This window comes from Ranitomeya imitator, chromosome 2 (assembly GCF_032444005.1).
Source record: "Ranitomeya imitator isolate aRanImi1 chromosome 2, aRanImi1.pri, whole genome shotgun sequence".
In the NCBI taxonomy this organism is placed as follows: Eukaryota; Metazoa; Chordata; class Amphibia; order Anura; family Dendrobatidae; genus Ranitomeya; species Ranitomeya imitator.
In genome coordinates this window covers 160573176-160593148 of record NC_091283.1, presented here as the reverse complement: position 1 = coordinate 160593148, position 19973 = coordinate 160573176, and the positions used below count along the sequence as shown (strand labels likewise).

The following is a 19973-nucleotide window of genomic DNA, read 5'->3' as shown; positions in this document are numbered from 1 at the left end:
GGGATTAGATACACAGCTCAGCAGACAGTATCACACAGGATAGGATTAGATACACGGCTCAGCAGACAGTGTCACACAGGATAGGATTAGATACACGGCTCAGCAGACAGGATCACACGCGATAGGATTATATACATGACTCAGCAGACAGTATCACACGAGATAGATTCACAGTTGAGCAGACAGTATCACACTCGATGGGCTTAGATACATCATACAGGAGACAATACTTTGCTTTCTTTGGTTTTATTTAATTAGCATGGATCTTGGAGATTAGGATATAGTCAGATGCGGGGTGTGATTATCGGGGGGATGTGAGGGGTTTGCTCCGTGCAATCTCTGTAAAACATAAATAGGACAGAAGGTCAGAGGTAGTTGATCATGGAGTTTTTGCCCTTCACACAGTCAATATTGGTAGAAGCAGTGGACTCAGAGGCACTTCTATGATAGAGCCCCTGTAGGATGACTCTGAGGGGTGCTTATAGGTGAGGGGGCTCTAGGTTGGTGCTGGTCATGCCACCACCACAAGCCCTTGGTACCAGAGGTTCTTCTTTTTCTTTACCCCTCGCCCCTTTGATTTTGCATTATTTCCTACTTCTTCCTTTCCTAACATCCCAATATCCGTGGGCATAACAACCTAATTAAACATTTGCTGAGCCTTTCTCTCCAGGGGCCTTATAGCTTCCAGTGGTGGCCTCTTGTTATGATGACTGAGGATCTGATGTCCCAATGACTGGACTCTCATCATTGTCACTCCACTGCTGACATTGTAGGATTCTGATTTATATTTGTCCCAGGACAGAAGCTCATTCCATAAACTTACCTACAATCCTTTCAGCTCACATTCAGCTGAGAAAAGAAAAGAGTAAAAACAGAACAGAGGTTGTCACACGTTGTGAGGTGAAAGCTATATCCTATATCCGTACATCTATATTTCAGCCCTATATCCGTACATCCCATATTACTTTCCTATATCCCATGCATCCCATATTACTGTCATACATCCCATATTATTGTACTATATCCGTACATCCCTTAGTACTGTCCTATATCCCATACATCCCATATTATTGTCCTATATCCCATACATCCCATAGTACTGTCCTACATCCATACATCCCATATTACTGTCCTACATCAGTACACAGCCCATATTACTGTCCTATATCTCATACATCCCATATGACTGTCCTATATCCCATGCATCCCGTATGACTGTCCTATATCCAATACATCCCATATTACTGTCCTACATCCGTACAGCCCATATTTCTGTCCTATATCTCATACATCCCAAATTACTTCCCTATATCCCATATTCCTGTCCTATATCCCGTAAATCCCTTATTACTGTCCTATATCCCATAAATCCCATATTACTGCCCTATATCCCATTCATCCCATATTACTGCCCTATATCCCATACATCCCATATTACTGCCCTATATCCCATACATCCCATATTACTGTCCTACAGTGGGTACAGAATGTATTCAGACAAATTTTTCACTCTTTGCTTCATTGCAGCCTTTGGTAAATTCAAAAAAGTTCATTTTTTTCACATTAATGTACACTGCACCCCATCTTCACAGAAAAAAAAGAACTGTAGAAATTTTTGCAAATGCATTAAAAAAGAAAAACTGAATAATCACATGGTCATAAGTATTCAGACCCTTTGCTCAGACACTCATATTTAAGTCACATGCTGTCCATTTCCTTCTGATCCTCCTTCAGATGGTTCTTCTCCTTCATTGGAGTCCAGCTGTGTTTAAATGAACTGATAGGACTTCCTTTGGAAAGGCACACACCTGTCTATATAAGACCTCACACCTCACAGTGCATGTCAGACCAAATGACAATCATGAGGCCAAAGGAACTGGCCAAGGAGCTCAGAGACAGAATTGTGGCAAGGCGCAGATCTGGCCAAGGTTACAACAGAATTTCTGCAATACTCAAGGTTCTTAGGAACCTTCTTAGTGGCCTCCATAATCCTTAAATGGAAGATGTTTGGGACCACCTGAAGTCTTCCTAGTCCTGGCCGCCCAGCCAGACAGAGCAATCGTGGGAGAAGAGCGTTGGTGAGAGAGGTAAAGAAGAACCCCAAGATCACGGTGGCTGAGCTCCAGAGATGCACTCAGCCAGAGCTCACTGCAGCCCTCCACCAGTCGGGCCTTTATGGCAAAGTGGCCCGACGGAAGCCGCCCTTCAGTGCAAGACATATGAAAGCCTGCGTAGATTGACAAAATCCACATGAAGGACTCCCAGACTGAGAAATAAGATTCTCTGGTCTGATGAGACAAAGATAGACCTTTTTGGTGATAATTCTAAGCGGTATGTGTGGAGAAAACCAGGCACTGCTCATCACCTACCTAATACAATCCCAACAGTGAAACATGGTGGTGGCAGCATTATGCTATGGGGGTGTTTTTCAGCTGCAGGGACAGGACGACTGGTTGTCATTGAAGGAAACATGAATGCGGCCAAGTACAGAGATATCCTGGATGAAAACCTCTTCCAGAGTGCTCTGGACCTCAGACTTGGCCGAAGGTTCACCTTTCAACAAGACAATGACCCTAAGCACACAGCTAAAATAACAAAGGAGCGGCTTCAGAACAACTCTGTGACCATTCTTGACTGGCCCAGCCAGAGCCCTGACCTAAACCCAATTGAGCATCTCTGGAGAGACCTGAAAATGGCTGTCCACCAACGTTCACCATCCAACCTGACGGAACTGGAGAGGATCTGCAAGGAAGAATGGCAGAGGATCCCCAAATCCAGGCGTGAAAAACTTGTTGCATCATTCCCAAGAAGATTCATGGCTGTACAAGCTCAAAAGGTGCTTCTCCTCAATACTGAGCAAAGGGTCTGAATACTTATGACCATGTGATATTTCAGCTTTTGTTTTTTAATAAATTTGCAAAAATTACTACATTTCTGTTTTTTTTTCAGTCAAGCTGGGGTGCAGAGTGTACATTAATGAGAAAAAAATGAACTTTTTTTTTTAATTTACCAAATGGCTACAATGAAACAGTGAAAAATTTAAAGGGGTCTGAATACTTTCCGTACCCACTGTATATCCCATACTTCCCATATTACTGTCCTATATCCCATACATCCCAGTTACAGCCCGTATCCCCATTTCCTCTGTACCTCCTCCTGGTAATGTCACTACATCCTCGTCCTTGAGGCCCATAGTGTGGATGCCATGCATGAATTCCTTTTTTATCATCATTGGCAGCTCCTTTGTTCTTCCTGAGGAAAAAAAATTATGAAAACCAGTTACATCGCAGCGTCAGACACGTCCGTCCAGCAGCTCGCTGCTTTCTTAGCATTTGTTTCTATAGGTGAGCTACAGGGCAGGTTTATTCCTGGGCAGATGCCAGGGCTGAGGGCATGCACCTTGGGTCTTCAGCTAAGGGTTAGTGGCTTGTACCACTGTAGTGTGTCCCTTACCATACAGCTTGAGGGTTATGCAGGCTTCTCCCTCATGGACGGTCTTTGTGTATTCCATAGCAAATGATGTGTAGTCTGTTTTCATGACCATGACCTCATTATCTCCATGCACTGTGCAGAAACGATGAGAGTCATTGTCATATGCAATGCATTAGTATATTATTACTATTATTTACATCCCAATGCTCCTACAGTGCCTTGCAAAAGTATTCAGCTCCCTGGAACTTTTCAACCTTTTCCCACATATCATGCTTCAAGCATAAAGATACCAAATGTAAATTTTTGGTGAAGACTCAACAACAAGTGGAACACAATTGTGAAGTTGACTGAAATTTATTGGTTATTTTAAATGTGGAAAATCAAAAACTGAAAAGTGAGGGTGCAATATTATTCGGCCCTTTAACTTAATACTTTGTTGCGCCACCTTTTGCTGCGATTACAGCTGCAAGTCGCTTGGGGTATGTCTCTATCAGTTTTGTACATCGAGAGACTGAAATTTTTGCCCATTCTTCCTTGGCAAACAGCTCGAGCTCAGTGAGGTTTGATGGAGATCGTTTGTGAACAGCAGTTTTCAGCTCTTTCCACAGATTCTCGATTGGATTGAGGTCTGGACTTTGACTTGGCCATTCTAACACCTGGATACGTTTATTTGTGAACCATTCCATTGTAGATTTTGCTTTATGTTTGGGATCATTGTCTTGTTGGAAGACAAATCTCCGTCCCAGTCTCATGTCTTTTGCAGACTCCAACAGGATTTCTTCAAGAATGGTCCTGTATTTGGCCCCATCCATCTTCCCATCAATTTTAACCATCCTCTCTGTCCCTGCTGAAGAAAATAAGGCCCAAACCATGATGCTGCCACCACCATGTTTGACAGTGGGAATGGTGTGTTCAGGGTGATGAGCTGTGTTGCCTTTACACCAAACATATCATTTGGCATTATTGCCAAAAAGTTTGATTTTGGTTTAATATGACCAGAGCACCTTCTTCCACATGTTTGGTGTGTCTCCCAGGTGACTTGTTGTAAACTTTAAACAACACTTTTTATAGATATCTTTGAGAAATGGCTTTCTTCTTGCCACTCTTCCATAAAGGCCAGATTTGTGCAGTGTACGACTGATTGTTGTCCTATGGACAGACTGTCCCACCTCAGCTGTAGATCTCTGCAGTTCATCCAGAGTGATTATGGGCCTCTTGGCTGCATCTCTGATTAGCCTTCTCCTTGTTTGAGATGAAAGTTTAGAGGGACGGCCGGGTCTTGGTAGGTTTGCAGTGGTATGATACTCCTTCCATTTCAGTATGATCGCTTGCACAGTGCTCCATGGGATGTTTAAAGTTTTTGAAATAATTTTGTATCCAAATCCAGCTTAAGGCTATGTGCCCACGTTGCGGATTATTTGTGCGGATTTTTCCACACCATTTTTGAAAAATCAGCAAATAAAACGCACTGCGTTTTACCTGCGGATGTACCGCTGATTTCATGCATTTTTGTGAGGATTTTGCCTGCGTTTTTACACCTGCGGATTCCTAATGAGGAGCAGGTGTAAAACGCTGCGGAATCCGCACAAAGAATTGACATGCTGCGGAAAATACAACGCAGCGTTTCCGCGCAGTATTTTCCGCACCATGGGCACAGCGGATTTGGTTTTTCATAGGTTTACATGGTACTGTACACCTGATGGAAAACTGCTGCGAATCTGCACCGTGTGCACTTAGCCTTCAACATCTCCACAACAGTATCACGGACCTGCTTGTTGTGTTCCTTGGTCTTCCTGATGTTCGCTGTGCTTCAAACAGAACCCTGAGACTATCACAGAGCAGGTGCATTTATATGGAGACTTAATTACACACAAGTGGATTATATTTATTATCATTAGGCATTTAGGACAACATTAGATCATTCAGAGATCCACAATGAACTTCTGGAGTGAGTTTGCTGCACTGAAAGTAAAGGGGACGAATAATATTACACGCCCCACTTTTCAGTTTTTGAATTTTGCAAAAATTTAAAATAACCAATAAATTTTGTTCAACTTCACAATTGTGTTCCACTTCTTGTTGATTCTTCACCAAAAATTTACATTTGGTATCTTTATGTTTGAAGCATTATATGTGGGAAAAGGTTGAAAAGTTCCAGGGAGCCGAATACTTTCGCAAGGCACTGTAATTAAATGTGCAGTCTTATATAGTCACAATAGATAATAGAGAAAAAAATGATAGTACAATGCAGAAGAGACTAACCTGACTTGTGTTTGTAGTGCCCACTGGCCACAGTCTCCATGATGGAATCCATTTGCTGGCATCCCTGAGGTCTAAACAAGGTAAGGAAATACAGAAATATGGTAGTGATACCTAATCATCATCATCAATGTATGCACAAATGATTCTTCTACTTCATTGTGTGATGACCACTTACGTTTTGAAAGCCACGCTGCATTTCATGTTATTGTCTACCTTAGCATAAACGATGATCGGCATAGTCATGTCCTTCTTCATTACATTAAACACAGGACAATTTGATGCTGCGATGACACCATACCACATACCCAGAAACTGTGGAGATAGCAGCAGAGGTTGTTACTGAATACATGAAGACGGGGGCGGTATTATAGTACTTATATACTTCTACATTTATTTATTTTACTCACTTATGTAGCGCCATTAATTACACAGCGCTTTACAGGCATTATCATCACTGTCCCCATTGGGGCTCACAATCTAGATTCCCTATCTCTGGAATGTGAGAGGTAATCGTAGAACCCGGAGGAAACTCACGCAAACACTGGGAGAACATGCAGACTCCTTTGAAATGTTGTCCTTGGTGGGATTTGAACCTCGAACCCCAGTGCTGCAAGGCTGGGGTGCTAACCACTGAGCCACTGTTCTGCCCATAAGGGCAGTATTATAGTAGTTATATTCTTGTACATAGGGGGCAGTGCTATAGTAGTTATATTCTTGTACATATGGGGCAGTGTTATAGTAGTTATATTCTTGTACATAGGGGCAGTATTATAGTAGTTATATTCTTGTACACAGGGGCAGTATTATAGTAGGTATATTCTTGTACATATGGGGCAGTGTTATAGTAGGTATATTCTTGTACATATGGGGCAGTGTTATAGTAGTTATATTCTTATACATAGGGGCAGTATTATAGTAGTTATATTCTTGTACACAGGGGCAGTATTATAGTAGTTATATTCTTGTACATAGGAGCAATATTATAGTAGGTATATTCATGTACATAGGGGGCAGTATTATAGTAGTTATATTCTTGTACATAGAGGGCAGTATTATAGTAGTTACATTCTTGTACATAGGGGGCAGTATTATAGTAGTTATATTCTTGTACATAGGGGGCAGTATTATAGTGGTTATATTCTTGTACATAGCGGGCAGTATTATAGTAGTTATTTTCTTGTACATAGGGGGCAGTATTATAGTAGTTATATTCTTGTACATAGGGGGCAGTATTATAGTAGTTATTTTCTTGTACATAGGGGGCAGTATTATAGTAGTTATATTCTTGTACATAGGAGCAGTATTATAGAAGGTATATTCTTGTACATGGGGGCAGTATTATAATAGTTATATTCTTGTACATAGGGAGCAGTATTATAGTAGTGTGAGGCAGGGAGGGGGATCATATGCGAGGGCCGATATGTATCCCCCAGGATGCTGACGGAGTCCTAATAGACCCGCTCGAGTGCCTTGTGGTCACAGCAGGACAAGGCAAAATAAAAGTAAGCATGGACCTGGTCAAGCTATTTGGTCAATGCATTGGTCAGGAAAACCCGTTATGGGCTTTTATTCTTTAAACGGACTACAGGAAGGTAGCGGGGTGGTCCTTTTCCTCCAGGGATTGGGTGTGTCAGCTTGGAGTTTTGCAACTTGCGGAGCAGATGGCTCTGCAGAAGCTTAGCCTGTGTCAGTTAACACAGAGCCAGCAGAGTGAACTCCTGGCACCCCGCAGAATGATACTGTGGTGCAGTCAACCTCAGCAACCAGACTCCCACGGACTGTTTTGTTTCCCGGCTGTGATCCTGAGGATACCGTGTGCTGTACACTGTGTGAACCTTTAACACATTTTGCTGTGAACATTTCCTGTGGTCACGGTCTGTCACACTGAACCAACTCCGCTACACTACAGTAGTTATATTCTTGTACATTGGGGAAAGTAATATAATAGTTACCGCATATAGTCGTGTATAAGCTGAGTTTTTCAGCCCCTTTTTTTGGCTGAAAAAGATCCCCCTCAGCTTATACACGAGTCACGGTCCCCAGTATCTCCGGAACATGTCCGCGCTCCCCTGCGACCTCAGTAAGTATTCCGGTGACTGTTGACAAGGCCGGTGGTCGGCGTTGACACCGGGACAAGTGCCGATGTCCTGAGCAGTCGGGAACACCGACACTTGCGATATTCACCTGTCCCCATTCCACCACCATGCTGTGTCTTCTGCGTCCTCTGTGACATTCAGGTCAGAGGGCGCGATGACGTCATTAGTGAGCGCCCTCTGCCTGAACAGTCACTGCAGAGTCGGCGACGCTGAGGAGTAGCAGTCAGCGACGAGAGGTGAGTATGTCATTTTTTTTATTCCAGCAGCCACAGCAATATAGGATATAATCATATCAGCATAAACTGCACTGATATGATGAGCATCTTATGGGGCCTTCACCAATATTTATGGAGCATTATATGGGGCATATTTTTCTATGGGGCATCTTATTGGGCCATCACCAGCCTTTATGGAGCATTATATGGAGCATATTTTTGTATGGAGCATCTTATGGGGTCATCATTAACCTTTATGCAGCATTATATGGGGCGTATTTTATATGGAGCATTTACCAGGAGCTGCTGCATTTCCCACCCTAGGCTTATACTCGAGTCAATATGTTTTCCCAGTTTTCTGTGGCAAAATTAGGTGCCTCCGCTTATATTTGGGTCGGCTTATACTCGAGTATATATGGGTATATTCTTCTACATAGGGGGCAGTATCATAGTAGTTATATTCTTGTACATAGGGGGCAGTATTATAGTAGTTATATTCTTCTACATAGGGGGCAGTATCATAGTAGTTATATTCTTGTACATAGGGGGCAGTATTATAGTAGTTATATTCTTCTACATAGGGGGTAGTATCATAGTAGTTATATTCTTGTACATAGGGGGAAGTATTATAGTAGTTATATTCTTCTACATAGGGGGCAGTATCATAGTAGTTATATTCTTGTACATAGGGGGAAGTATTATAGTAGTTATATTCTTGTACATAGGGGGCAGTATCATAGTAGTTGTTTTCTTGTACATAGGGGGAAGTATTATAGAAGTTATATTCTTGTATATAGGAGCAGTATTATGGTAGTTATATTCTTGTACATAGGGGGAAGTATTATAGCAGTTATATTCTTGTACATAGGAGCAGTATTATAGTAGTTATATTCTTGTATATAGGGGCAGTATTATAGTAGTTATATTCTTGTACATAGGAGGCAGTATTATAGTAGTTATATTCTTGTACATAGGAGCAGTATTTTAGTAGTTATATTCTCGTACATAGGGAGCAGTGGAATAGTAGTTATATTCTTGTACATAGGGGGCAGTATTATAGTAGTTATATTCTTGTACAAAAGGGGCAATATTATAGTAGTTAGATTCTGATATATTGGAGCAGTATTATAGTAGTTATGTTCTTGTACATAGAAGTAGTATTATAGTAGTTATATTCTCATACATAGGTGCAATATTTTAGTAGTTATATTCTTGTACATAGAGGGCACTATTATAGTAATTATATTCTTGTACATTGAGGGAAGTATTATAGTACCGTAGTTATATTCTTGTACATAGGAGGCAGCATTATCTATATATATATATAATTGTCTAAGGGGCACTTCCGTCTGTTTGTCTGTCTGTCATAGGGGCAGTATTATAGTAGTTATATCCTTGTACATAGGGGTCAGTATTATAGCAGTTATATTCTTGTATATTGGAGCAGTATTATAGTAGCTATATTCTTGTACATAGGGGCAGTATTATAGTAGTTATATTATTGTACATAGGGGCAGTATTATAGTAGTTATATCCTTGTACATAGGGGTCAGTATTATAGCAGTTATATTCTTGTATATTGGAGCAGTATTATAGTAGCTATATTCTTGTACATAGGGGCAGTATTATAGTAGCTATATTCTTGTACATAGGGGCAGTATTATAGTAGTTATATTCTTGTACATAGGGGCAGTATTATAGTAGTTATATCCTTGTACGTAGGGGTCAGTATTATAGCAGTTATATTCTTGTATATTGGAGCAGTATTATAGTAGCTATATTCTTGTACATAGGGGCAGTATTACAGTAGTTATATTCTTGTACATAGGGGCAGTATTATAGTAGTTATATTCTTGTACATAGGGGCAGTATTATAGTAGTTATATTCTTATACATAGGGGCAGTATTATAGTAGTTATATTCTTGTACATAGGGGCAGTATTATAGTAGTTATATTCTTGTACATAGGGGCAGTATTATAGTAGTTATATCCTTGTACATAGGGGCAGTATTATAGTAGTTATATTCTTGTACATAGGGGCAGTATTATAGTAGTTATATTCTTGTACATAGGGGTCAGTATTATAGCAGTTATATTCTTTTTTTTTTTTTTTTATAAATCTGTTTATTAAATTTTTCAATATAACCAACAAACAAATGGTGATGACAAAATGAAATAACAGTTACAAACTCAACCCAAACCCTCCCCCTCCCAAAAACCCCAATCTCCGCATGCGCACAGCCGTCAAAGCTATTTACGATACTGGTGAGTTGCCGCCTATCTCTGTAACAAGTACCATTGTGTGTTTTCGAACTGCGCTTTCAGTTTCTCCCTAGTCTCCAGAGGCAGAAGTGGGATGAGAGTAGACCATGTAGTCAAGAATCTGCCTGCCATTTTCTCCTTATTAGACAAAGCATCCATCCATTCCATTTTAAATATGAACTGGATTTTTGTACGAATAAGAGAAAGCGATGGAGCCGCCGGGTTTAACCATTGATGAAGTATGCTCTTCCTGGTCGCCGAGGCCCATATCATGAGTGTAGCTTTGATGTATTTAGATAATTTGTGTTGTGCCTCATCAAGAATATTAAAAATCGCCCATTGAGGGGTAAGCTCAAAACTGACTCCACATAACTTTTGTAGCTCATCATGAACACCACCCCACAACTCCTGAATTTTCGGGCAGCTCCACAGATGGTGATATATATCCGTGTTGCGGGATTTGCATTTAGAACATAAAAAGACTGAGACAGGAGACATCCTAGACTGCAGATAGGGCGTGATGTAGGCTCTATGTAATATTAGTAGAGCCATGTCAGTGTAGCTACTATATGATAGTACTTTTCTTTGCGCTAGTGTAGCATCAAGAAGATCCTCCACCTTAAGACCTGGGAGGTCCCTTAACCATCTAGCCACTCCCGTAGTTTTCCCTTCCCATGTCCATTTTTTGCGTATTACCGAGTAAATGTTACTTATGGATGCCAGTTGTGTTCTTGCATTTCTAATAAATCCATCCAGGTTTGTCCTCCCCTCTCCCGCCCCTCCAACTGGCTGACACTTCTGTGCTAAGCTACGCGCCTGAAGGAAATGAAAAGGATTGTTACTAAATAGTGGGAAGCGTTGCGATGCCGCCTCAAAGGTTAATACCGAGAAGTTAAGGTCCAATAGATCGATTGCTTGCCTGCAGCCCTGAGAAGTCAAACATCTATAGAAAGATGGTGCGGAGCCCCTTAAGAACCCCGGATTATCCAAGAAAGGCTGATATGGGGACAAACCCGCCCTTAGTTTACAAATTTTTCTACAACGTCTCCAGGTCAGTATTGTCTGCCATATAGTTGGATGATCCTGTATCTCTGCCGGGAGAACCTCCCCTCTCAAATGTAACAATGCCGACAATGAGATATGGGGGTAAAATTGCTGTTCTAGGTTAACGTTGGCGTAATGAGAGACTCCCCTTATCCAGTCAACAGCGTATCTAAAATTAGCTGCTAAATTGTATCTACCCAGGTCAGGAAAATTTATACCTTCTTCTGCCCTTGTCGCCTGCAATTTAAAGAGACCTATACGTGTACTGCCTCCCACCCCCCATATGAATTTGCGAAAATGTGAGTTTAATATACTAAGATCCGCCCTAGACAGGAGTAGTGGTAACGTCTGAAAGGCATATAATAATTTAGGGAATACTATCATCTTAATTAGATGACATCTACCTGAGAATGATAACGTGAAATGTTTCCACGAATGGAGGAGACTAATTATGGAGGAGATTAAAGGTTTATAATTTACTCTGTATAAGATGGAGGGGTCCGCAGGCAATCTTATCCCCAGATATTTAATAGATTCCTGGCTCCAGTGAAATGGAAACAAGGGATCATTCGACCTCCCAGATCTGAAAACCGCCAGAGCCTCAGACTTACTATAATTAACCTTAAAACCAGAACAATTACCAAATTTCTCCAAGACATTCATGATAGCCGGAATTGCCTGAGTTGGGTTGGCTATAAATAAGAGGATGTCGTCGGCGAAAGCCGAGATCTTTATAGATGCAGTTCCCACTCTCACCCCCTCAAATGTCACCTCATTCTGCAATGTCCTCAAGAGCGGGTCCAGTGCCAAATTAAATAAAAGGGGAGACAGAGGGCAACCCTGGCGTGTCCCTCGCTGGATTTCAAAAGGCTTAGATAGTGTGTTGTTTACTGACATCCTAGACAACGGGTTTTTATAGATAGATTTTACTGCCTCACAGAACCATGAGCCAAACCCTCTAAATGATAACAGATCAAACAGGTAGCCCCACGCCACCCTGTCGAAAGCCTTGTCGGCATCCAGGCTAACCACGATAGATTTCATATGTCGTTTCACTCTACAGTAGGATATGGCTCCCAGGGCTGTTCTGATGTTGTATGTGATGGATTTCCCATGTACAAACCCGGTCTGCTGTGGTGAGATCAGATTAGGGATAATTCTTTGCAATCTGTCGGCCAAAATTTTTGTGAATATTTTGAAATCTGAGTTAAGTAACGATATTGGTCTATATCCTTCCACCTGCAGGTGATCCCTGCCTGGCTTTGGAAGAATAATGACAACCGCCTCATTGAACCGGTCAGGAAGGCGGCCAAACTTAACCATGTTATTGTATAACTCACACAGATGTGGAGTCAGGCTGGTTCCCAGGATTTTATAGTGCTCGTTGCTGAACCCATCTGGACCTGGTGCCTTAGATAATTTCAGTTTAGATATAACTTGTAAAATCTCCGAGGGCGTTATAGGAGAATTGATGGCCCCCCTTTCTTCATCTGTGAGTGTCGGTGCTAGGTGATCTCTAAGAAACTCCCTACTCGCCTCTTCCCCTCCCGACTCCGAACTGTATAACTCGCTAAAGAATGCTCTGAATTCATCTACTATTTCCTCATTGTTTGCCAATGTGTGACCATCACGTCGTTTGATTTTATGTATTTTCGTCGCCTTTCTATATGGACGTGTAAGGGACGCCAACACCCTCCCTGGTTTATTGCCCCATTTAAAATATTTATGTTTTTGGTAGTCTAAATTGAACATGGCCTTCTCATGTGCCAACGCGTCCGCCTCGTCCTTAGCCCTTAAAAATGTTTCTTTTGTCGTTGGTGTATTGTTTAGTTTGAAGTCCTTGTATGCCTGGGTTAATGATTTTTGTGTATCCACCATACGTTTCATCACTTCTTTTTTTTGTGTGACTAACATAAGAAATAATCTGGCCTCTCAATACTGCTTTAGAGGCCATCCAAAACAAATGAGCGTCTTCGCAATGAGCGCGGTTGTCACTCTTATAGACCTCCCATGACATCTGTAAATACTTTTTAAAATCGTCCGATTGATAGAGGTACGAAGGAAAACGCCACTTCCTCTCCTGATGTATTGGGGTTGTTAAATTAGATTTGAATGTTACTGGGGCATGATCCGATATATGTATATTTTGTATGTTTGACTGTGTAATTAGGGGAATTAATGACGAGTGCACCAACCAACAATCAATCCTAGCATGGGAATCGTGTACGTGAGAGTAGTGGGAGTAGTCTCTATCCAGGGGGTGCTGTATTCTCCACACGTCAACCAAGTCTAGGTGGTCTAATAGTGATTGGATGCCATTCCCTCGTCCCTGTCCGTGAGTGACCCCAGAAGCGGATCTATCCATGGTCACGTCTGCTACCTCGTTAAAGTCTCCGCCCATCACTATCCGAGACGTCCCCCACCCCGCCAAACTCTCCAATAATCTAGTTTGGAATTGTGCTTCAGGTGCATTAGGGGCGTAGATATTAACTAGGCTAAAGTGCATACCCTCAATTATGATTCTGACCAAAAGAAATCTGCCTTGTGGGTCCTCCAGTGTATCAGTTATCTCGTATTTAAGATCATTATGTATTAATATGGCTACACCTCGCTGTTTTTTGGAATATGAAGCTTCAGCACAGAGCGTATACTTCCTACTTAGCAAAGAAGGGTGATTATTTTTAATCCAATGTGTTTCCTGTAGGAAGATGATGTGGAAATTTTGTTTTTGTAAAAAATTTAAAACCTTCTTTCTCTTAATTGGGGTATTTAACCCGTTCACATTCCATGAGCACCATTGTAAAGCGCGGATTGCGGCATCTTCACTGTTAGATTGATCCGCCATTAACCAATACCTTTGCGATCAGCTCTGTGACCTGTGTATAAATACTGTGTGTGAGACCCCCACCCATCCCAGCGAGTGAGTGTAAGATCTCCCAAAACCTGAACATTATATTTGCGCATGCAGAGATCCCTCCCCCCTCCCATAACCCCACACCATTCAAACTTTTTAACTGTGACCAAGGTGCTCATCCACAGAGTGAGCACTACATGAAACAATAACATGCCTATTATAGACAAAAGGGTATCAACATTAACATTAAACGCGATATCACTTAAGAATGACAGATTATAACAGCTCTATTTGATCAGGTTTTGTCAGAGCTAGCAAGTGCCCGAGACTCCTCTTGCAGGAATTTCAAAGCCTTCTCTGGATCACTGAAGGACCAATTTTTCCCCCCATAGTCAAAGCGTAAGATTGAAGGATACTGCAAGCCAAACCGGATATTCTTATCCACCAAGAGTTTGCATGCGGGGTTGAAGGCTTTACGTCTGGCAGCCAAGGCGGCCGAGTAGTCTTGGAACAGGAGTAGTTTGTGATTCTCATATAACAGGGAGCGTTGTTTTCTAAATGCTGCTAAGATGCGGATTTTGTCCTGAAAATCCAATACTTTAAAAATGACTGGTCTTGGTCTGTCGCTGCCTCCTCCCCTCGGAGGTCCTAGCCTGTGTGCTCTCTCAATGGCTATTGCACCTGACGTTGGTAAAACTCCAGCGGATTTTGGCAGCCATATTGATGTTATTTTGACCAAATCCGAGGGGGGGACAGATTCTGGAAGGCCTATGAGCCTCAAGTTGTTGCGTCGGGATCTATTCTCAAGGTCGTCCACTTTGTCCACAAGGTCTAAGATGTCCTTATCCTTGCTATCTAGTTTGTCCTTAAGGGCTTTAGCAGAGTCCTCCAGATCTGAAATTCTTTGTTCCGCCTCTGCTATTCGCGCTCCCTGAGAATTGACTTGTGAGACAATTGTGTCCAATGAGGTTTGAAAAGCTGCTAGTCTGTTATCAATCTCAGGCATCAACCGTTCAATAATAGCATTTGCAATGGACTGCGGGTTCTGAGCCTCAACTTCAACGTTTTGTGACGTAGGAGATGTGCCTGCCTGGCTACGTGTGGAGCTTCTGCCAGGTATAACATTTTTACCCACAAATTTATCCATGGTGAAATTGGTGTCTGAGGATGTCCTGGCGGTGACCCACTAGAGCCCAGTACCTTTTCCCTGAGCAATGGCTCCCACCCGTCCTCTGCTCCCACACTTCCTTTCACAGATACCTCTGCTGGCACAGTTAACTAGTGCCAGAGACGCTGCAGCTCTCCTCCAGCGATGCCCCTCTCACTTCCTCAGTTGCAGCTGCAGGACGGCTTTTCTCCTGTACTCGTCCGCTGCTGTGATCTGGTGCGGCCGGTAATGTGGTGACTGGCGCGCTTTCAGCAAGATGGCACCTGGTGCCCAGCCACCTCCTCCCCCACGCCGTCTCCTTCTTCTTCCCCTTCAACACCTGCGTGCCGGGGACACCGCGACTCCACTCCGCCTCTCTCCTCTTCTTACTGCAGCCATCCGGTGAGTCTGCTCAGCTCAGCTGCTCTGTCGGGTGAGGCGATCCGTTTGCTGTCCCTCAGCAGCTTCTTCTCCGGCCGCTAGTCTCCAGCCACGAGGGGGGATGTTGTGGTGCTTGCGGCGCTTTCTGCGCCTTGGAGATCCGGGGATACCGGAGAGCCAGGTCTACTTCCACTGACCCTTGTCCGGTCCTTATCCTGACCTTTAGGGAGGTTTTGTAAGTTATTTTCAGGATTATTTCCCCTTCAGGTCAGGAGCTCTAGTAAGATGCGGCCATCTTTAGGCTCCGCCTCCCGGAAGTTAGCAGTTATATTCTTGTATATTGGAGCAGTATTATAGTAGTTATATTCTTGTACATATGGGCAGTATTATAGTAGTTATATTCTTGTACATAGGGGCAGTATTATAGTAGTTATATTCTTATACATAGGGGGTGGTATTATAGTAGTTTCATTCTTATACATGAGGAAAAAATAGTACATTTCCCTTACCTTATTCTCATCAAAATTGTCTTGTGCCTTTAAATCTACAGCCTGGCACTGGATGCAGAGGAGGAGCACAATGGCTGCTGTGACTTGGATCATGATTGCAGTTGTGATGATTCTTTGATGTGAGGTTCTTGACACCTGACATTGCTATTTATACACAAACTGGTAGCAAGAAAATTAATGCAAGAGATAAAAAAGCCATTGTTGATGGTAAGTACATTATGTAATAGGCGACTTGAAGTCTTTGGTGTACTTCTAATGAGGGATCAGTTTCAGTTTATGGAGCAGCAGTTGCCAAAACCTTAAAATTAACCCATTTTTTAATGTTTAGCTATATCCTTACAATAAGTGCAATATACCATGTATATTTCTGGATTTTAACCCTTAGACCCAAAAATAAAAAGTAAATTGTATTGTACCTTTGAGGACCATTTCGTAGACACAATAGTGCCAACAGTGAGGGTATGTTTCCACGGTCCGTAAACGCTGCGGATTGGACGCTGCGTACATCCGCAGCGTCAAATTCGCAGCATCCAGATGTTACAGCATAGTGGATGGGATTTCAAGAAATCCCATCTCCACTATGTGTTAAAAGACGCCCAAGGCTACCCTGTGGCACGTCTTTCGTGACCGTAGCATGTCTATTTACATTGCGGGGACGCACTATCTCTGCAGTGTAAATTACCCATAGACTATCATTAGATTCAGTCAAACCGCATTATCTTTATAGTCACATGCGTATTAAGTGTGAAAACGCAGTTTACTACTCATGTGTACTAATTTACATAATGTCTTACCTTGTTTCAGCCGGAAGTTCGCGTCCACTGCAGTTCTTGCGATGAGCTGAGCTGACCAGCTGATCTTGAGATTTGCAGTGCAGGTGACCCCCGGAAACCGAGTTATCTCCAGTGGTCATCTACAAGCTCTGCTGTGTCTGGATGTCAGGCTGGATGGTGGCATCATGCTACCGTTCAGCCTGACATCCAGATGTAGCAGAGCTGGACTCATCATGGGACCTTATGGATTATCGTCTCGGCGTACAGGTATGGTATATTGTTGTTTTTTTATTTTATTTTTACTACAGGAGATCGAGGGCTTCGCTGGGATTAGGCGTAACAGTAAAAATGGAAAACTGTGTGTCTTATTTCAAATAAAGGATTTTATTCTGGCTGTCTCTTTATTGAACATGTATAGACGATTCTCCATTACTAAGCCGTGGTCTTGATGTCACTGGACAATGCAAAGGTGACATCAACCCCACAAATATTACCCCACTTGCCACCGCTGCAGGGCAAGGAGGAAAAAACGGGTAAAGTGCTATAATTGGCGCATCTTTGGATGCGCCAGTTGTGGGGCGGCTGCAGGCTGCTATTTTTAGGCTTGTGAGGGACAAAATCCATGGGCCTCACCAGCCTGAGAATGCCAGGCCGCAGCTGTCTACTTTTTCCTTGGCTGGTTAACAAAAATAGGGGGATCTCACTATTTTTGCTAACCATCCAAGGTAAGCAGACTGCTGCGGCCTGGTATTATCAGGCTGGTAAGGTTCATGGATATTGGATCCTTGCCAGCCTGAAATACCAGCGCCAATAGTCTGCTTTACTCTGGCTGGTTAACAAATATAGGATGACCCCACACCATTTTTTTTTAAATTATTTATTTATTAAAAAGGAGGGGATCTCTCTTTGTGCTTTCCTCCACTTCCTGTGTCATGTACATCTGGCTGTGTCACAAGGTTCACCATTATGTAAATTAGTACACATGCGTAGTAAGCTGCATTCCTGCACTTAATACGCATGTGATTAGGAAAATAATGCGGTTTTACCTCATCTAATGAAAGTGTATGGGTAATTTTTGCAGCGGAGTCTTGGACTTATCCCAACCACCTTCTATTTTAGGTCCTTGGACACTTGTCGACTCAGGAATCCCTCAGTTTACCATCAATATTTGCAAGAGAAGTAAGAAAGAGAGGCTTGAACCTATTTCTGTGACTTTGCTGGACTTAGGTTTATTCCTGCCTGTCTTGTCGCCTGCCTTTGTACCTGCAACTGTGTTAACTCTAACTTGTATGAAGTAATACAAGAACTACTTAAGCAAGCCTGTGTCTTCTGCGTTTCCTTGCACCCAAGCACAAGACTCTATTCAGATTATATTCTATATTTGACACTCCCCTTCCTGGGTAGGCCGGGCTCTGTGGCACAGTGTGTGTACAAATTCACATGTGCCACGGTTGGATGTAACAGTTTGCTTGGCCATGTGCCCCGCATCCCCAGTCCTCTCTGCACTCTGAGCTGTGTTGGCGGCTGCGCAACCAGCGAGAGAGCCAGGAAAAGACTTTAACCATTGTATGACACTAGATTCCTGATTGTAAACCCTGACGTCTAGACAATCTGAAATTTGTGCTCCCGAAATGGGACCCTTCCTGTCTGATCCGCCTCAGTACTATGGGGATCTGAAGTAGTGTGGCCAAGGAGGGATTTCTAATGTCCTACCTATCAGGCGATGCCCTGGCATGGCCCATTCCCCAATAGAAGAAAGGGGTTCGAATAACCTCGGACCTGCAGGCATTCCGGGTGGCCTTCCGAATCGTCTTTGACGAGCCGAACCCAGAATCTTCTCAAAAAACTTCCCTTCCCAGTTTCAGGTGCAGACCAGACGAGTATTGCGTGTGAGGAAACCGTCATGACTGGCCCTGTCCTTTCAAAGACTACCCGTTCTCCAGCCTGTTGAGGCAGCTAGACGAGCAGAGCCTTTGAAGGTCTACCGTGTATGGCTGGCTGAGCAGAAGCCGGTACTCAGTCGTGAGATGGGATTGCCGTATCGATGCGGTTGTGCGGACCACCCTGACGGTCTTGGTCTTAGTCCAGGGAAGCTTTTAGAACTCCAAAGCCTTGGACAGTGGGAGAGGCTATCCTTGAAGGAAGAATTCCATCTCCACAAATGACTAAGATTGTATTCGTGGCAAGTGGAGGCTTCAGTTCGGCAGAAGCGTTCGTGCTGCAATCCATGAAGAGTCTGTGTCAGACTCCAATTCGAAAGTTCCAGAATTCAGTGAAGGTGTTGTCAGGTGAAGGACAAGTCCTACTCAGAAGCAGTCATGTCATGTCTGAAAAACTTACGCTCCAGATATGAGCATTATATACGGAGAAGATTGCCTTCCATGTGCTATGCGTTATTTTCATTGTTCGTCCAGAGCTGAGAGCTCAGGTTCCCGTCCTTGTCTGGAGACTACGTGTGGTGCTGCATTGGGGGACAAGAGGTGTCTGATCCGCATATGTGCAGGTCATCCAGCAGTGTCACCATCTTCTCCACCAGGTCTGCTAATCTGTGTGCTGTGTGTGGCCAGTCCTGTATCCGTAGTCCTCTGGTCATGCAGCAGCCAGTGCCTGAACCTCTTCCCCTGGTCCCTTATCAGCCAGTTTCTGAACGTATTCCCCTGGTCCCGGAGCAGCCAGTGCCTATATCTCGTCTCCTGGTTCTGGAGAAGCCAGTGCCTGAACCTCGTCCCCTAGTTCCAAAGCAACCAGTGCCTGAACATTGTTTCCTGGTCCTAGCATGGCCAGTCCTGTGCCCAAAGTCCTTTGGTCCCAGTGTGTTCAGTGTATGAACATTATCCCTTGGTCCATGAGTTGCCAAACCTTGACCCAGTATCCTAGACCGATGTGTTTGAACTAAGCCCTAAATCAGTGTTGGCGTACCTGACCCCTGGAGTCAGCAGCTGCAGTACCAGGTTCTGCCTAGGAGTGGTACCTGGTGGCTACCTGCCACACAAGCCT

At 43.2% G+C, this 19973-nt stretch overlaps 1 protein-coding gene across 1 annotated transcript; it reads right to left on the bottom strand.

The window, feature by feature from the left end:
- Window positions 1-230: 230 nt before the first annotated feature.
- Window positions 231-16329, bottom strand: LOC138662266 (olfactory protein-like). The gene is made up of 7 exons (XM_069747662.1): window positions 16204-16329; window positions 5870-6006; window positions 5695-5765; window positions 3454-3564; window positions 3151-3252; window positions 824-849; window positions 231-339 (listed from the first exon to the last, which is right to left on the bottom strand). Exons 1-6 carry the CDS (start codon window positions 16294-16296, stop codon window positions 824-826), a joined length of 540 nt encoding a protein of 179 aa, XP_069603763.1. The 5' UTR covers window positions 16297-16329; the 3' UTR covers window positions 231-339.
- Window positions 16330-19973: the final 3644 nt, after the last annotated feature.

Excerpts from the sequence above, each read along its gene's own strand:
- LOC138662266 (XM_069747662.1), bottom strand. The coding sequence starts at position 16,296 with ATGATCCAAGTCACAGCAGCCATTGTGCTCCTCCTCTGCATCCAGTGC. Across the intron at positions 6,007-16,203 it reads ACAATTTTGATGAGAATAAG|TTTCTGGGTATGTGGTATGG; the intron begins GTAAGGGAAATG and ends CTATCTCCACAG. Across the intron at positions 850-3,150 it reads AGTGACATTACCAGGAGGAG|CTGAATGTGAGCTGAAAGGA; the intron begins GTACAGAGGAAA and ends TTCTTTTCTCAG.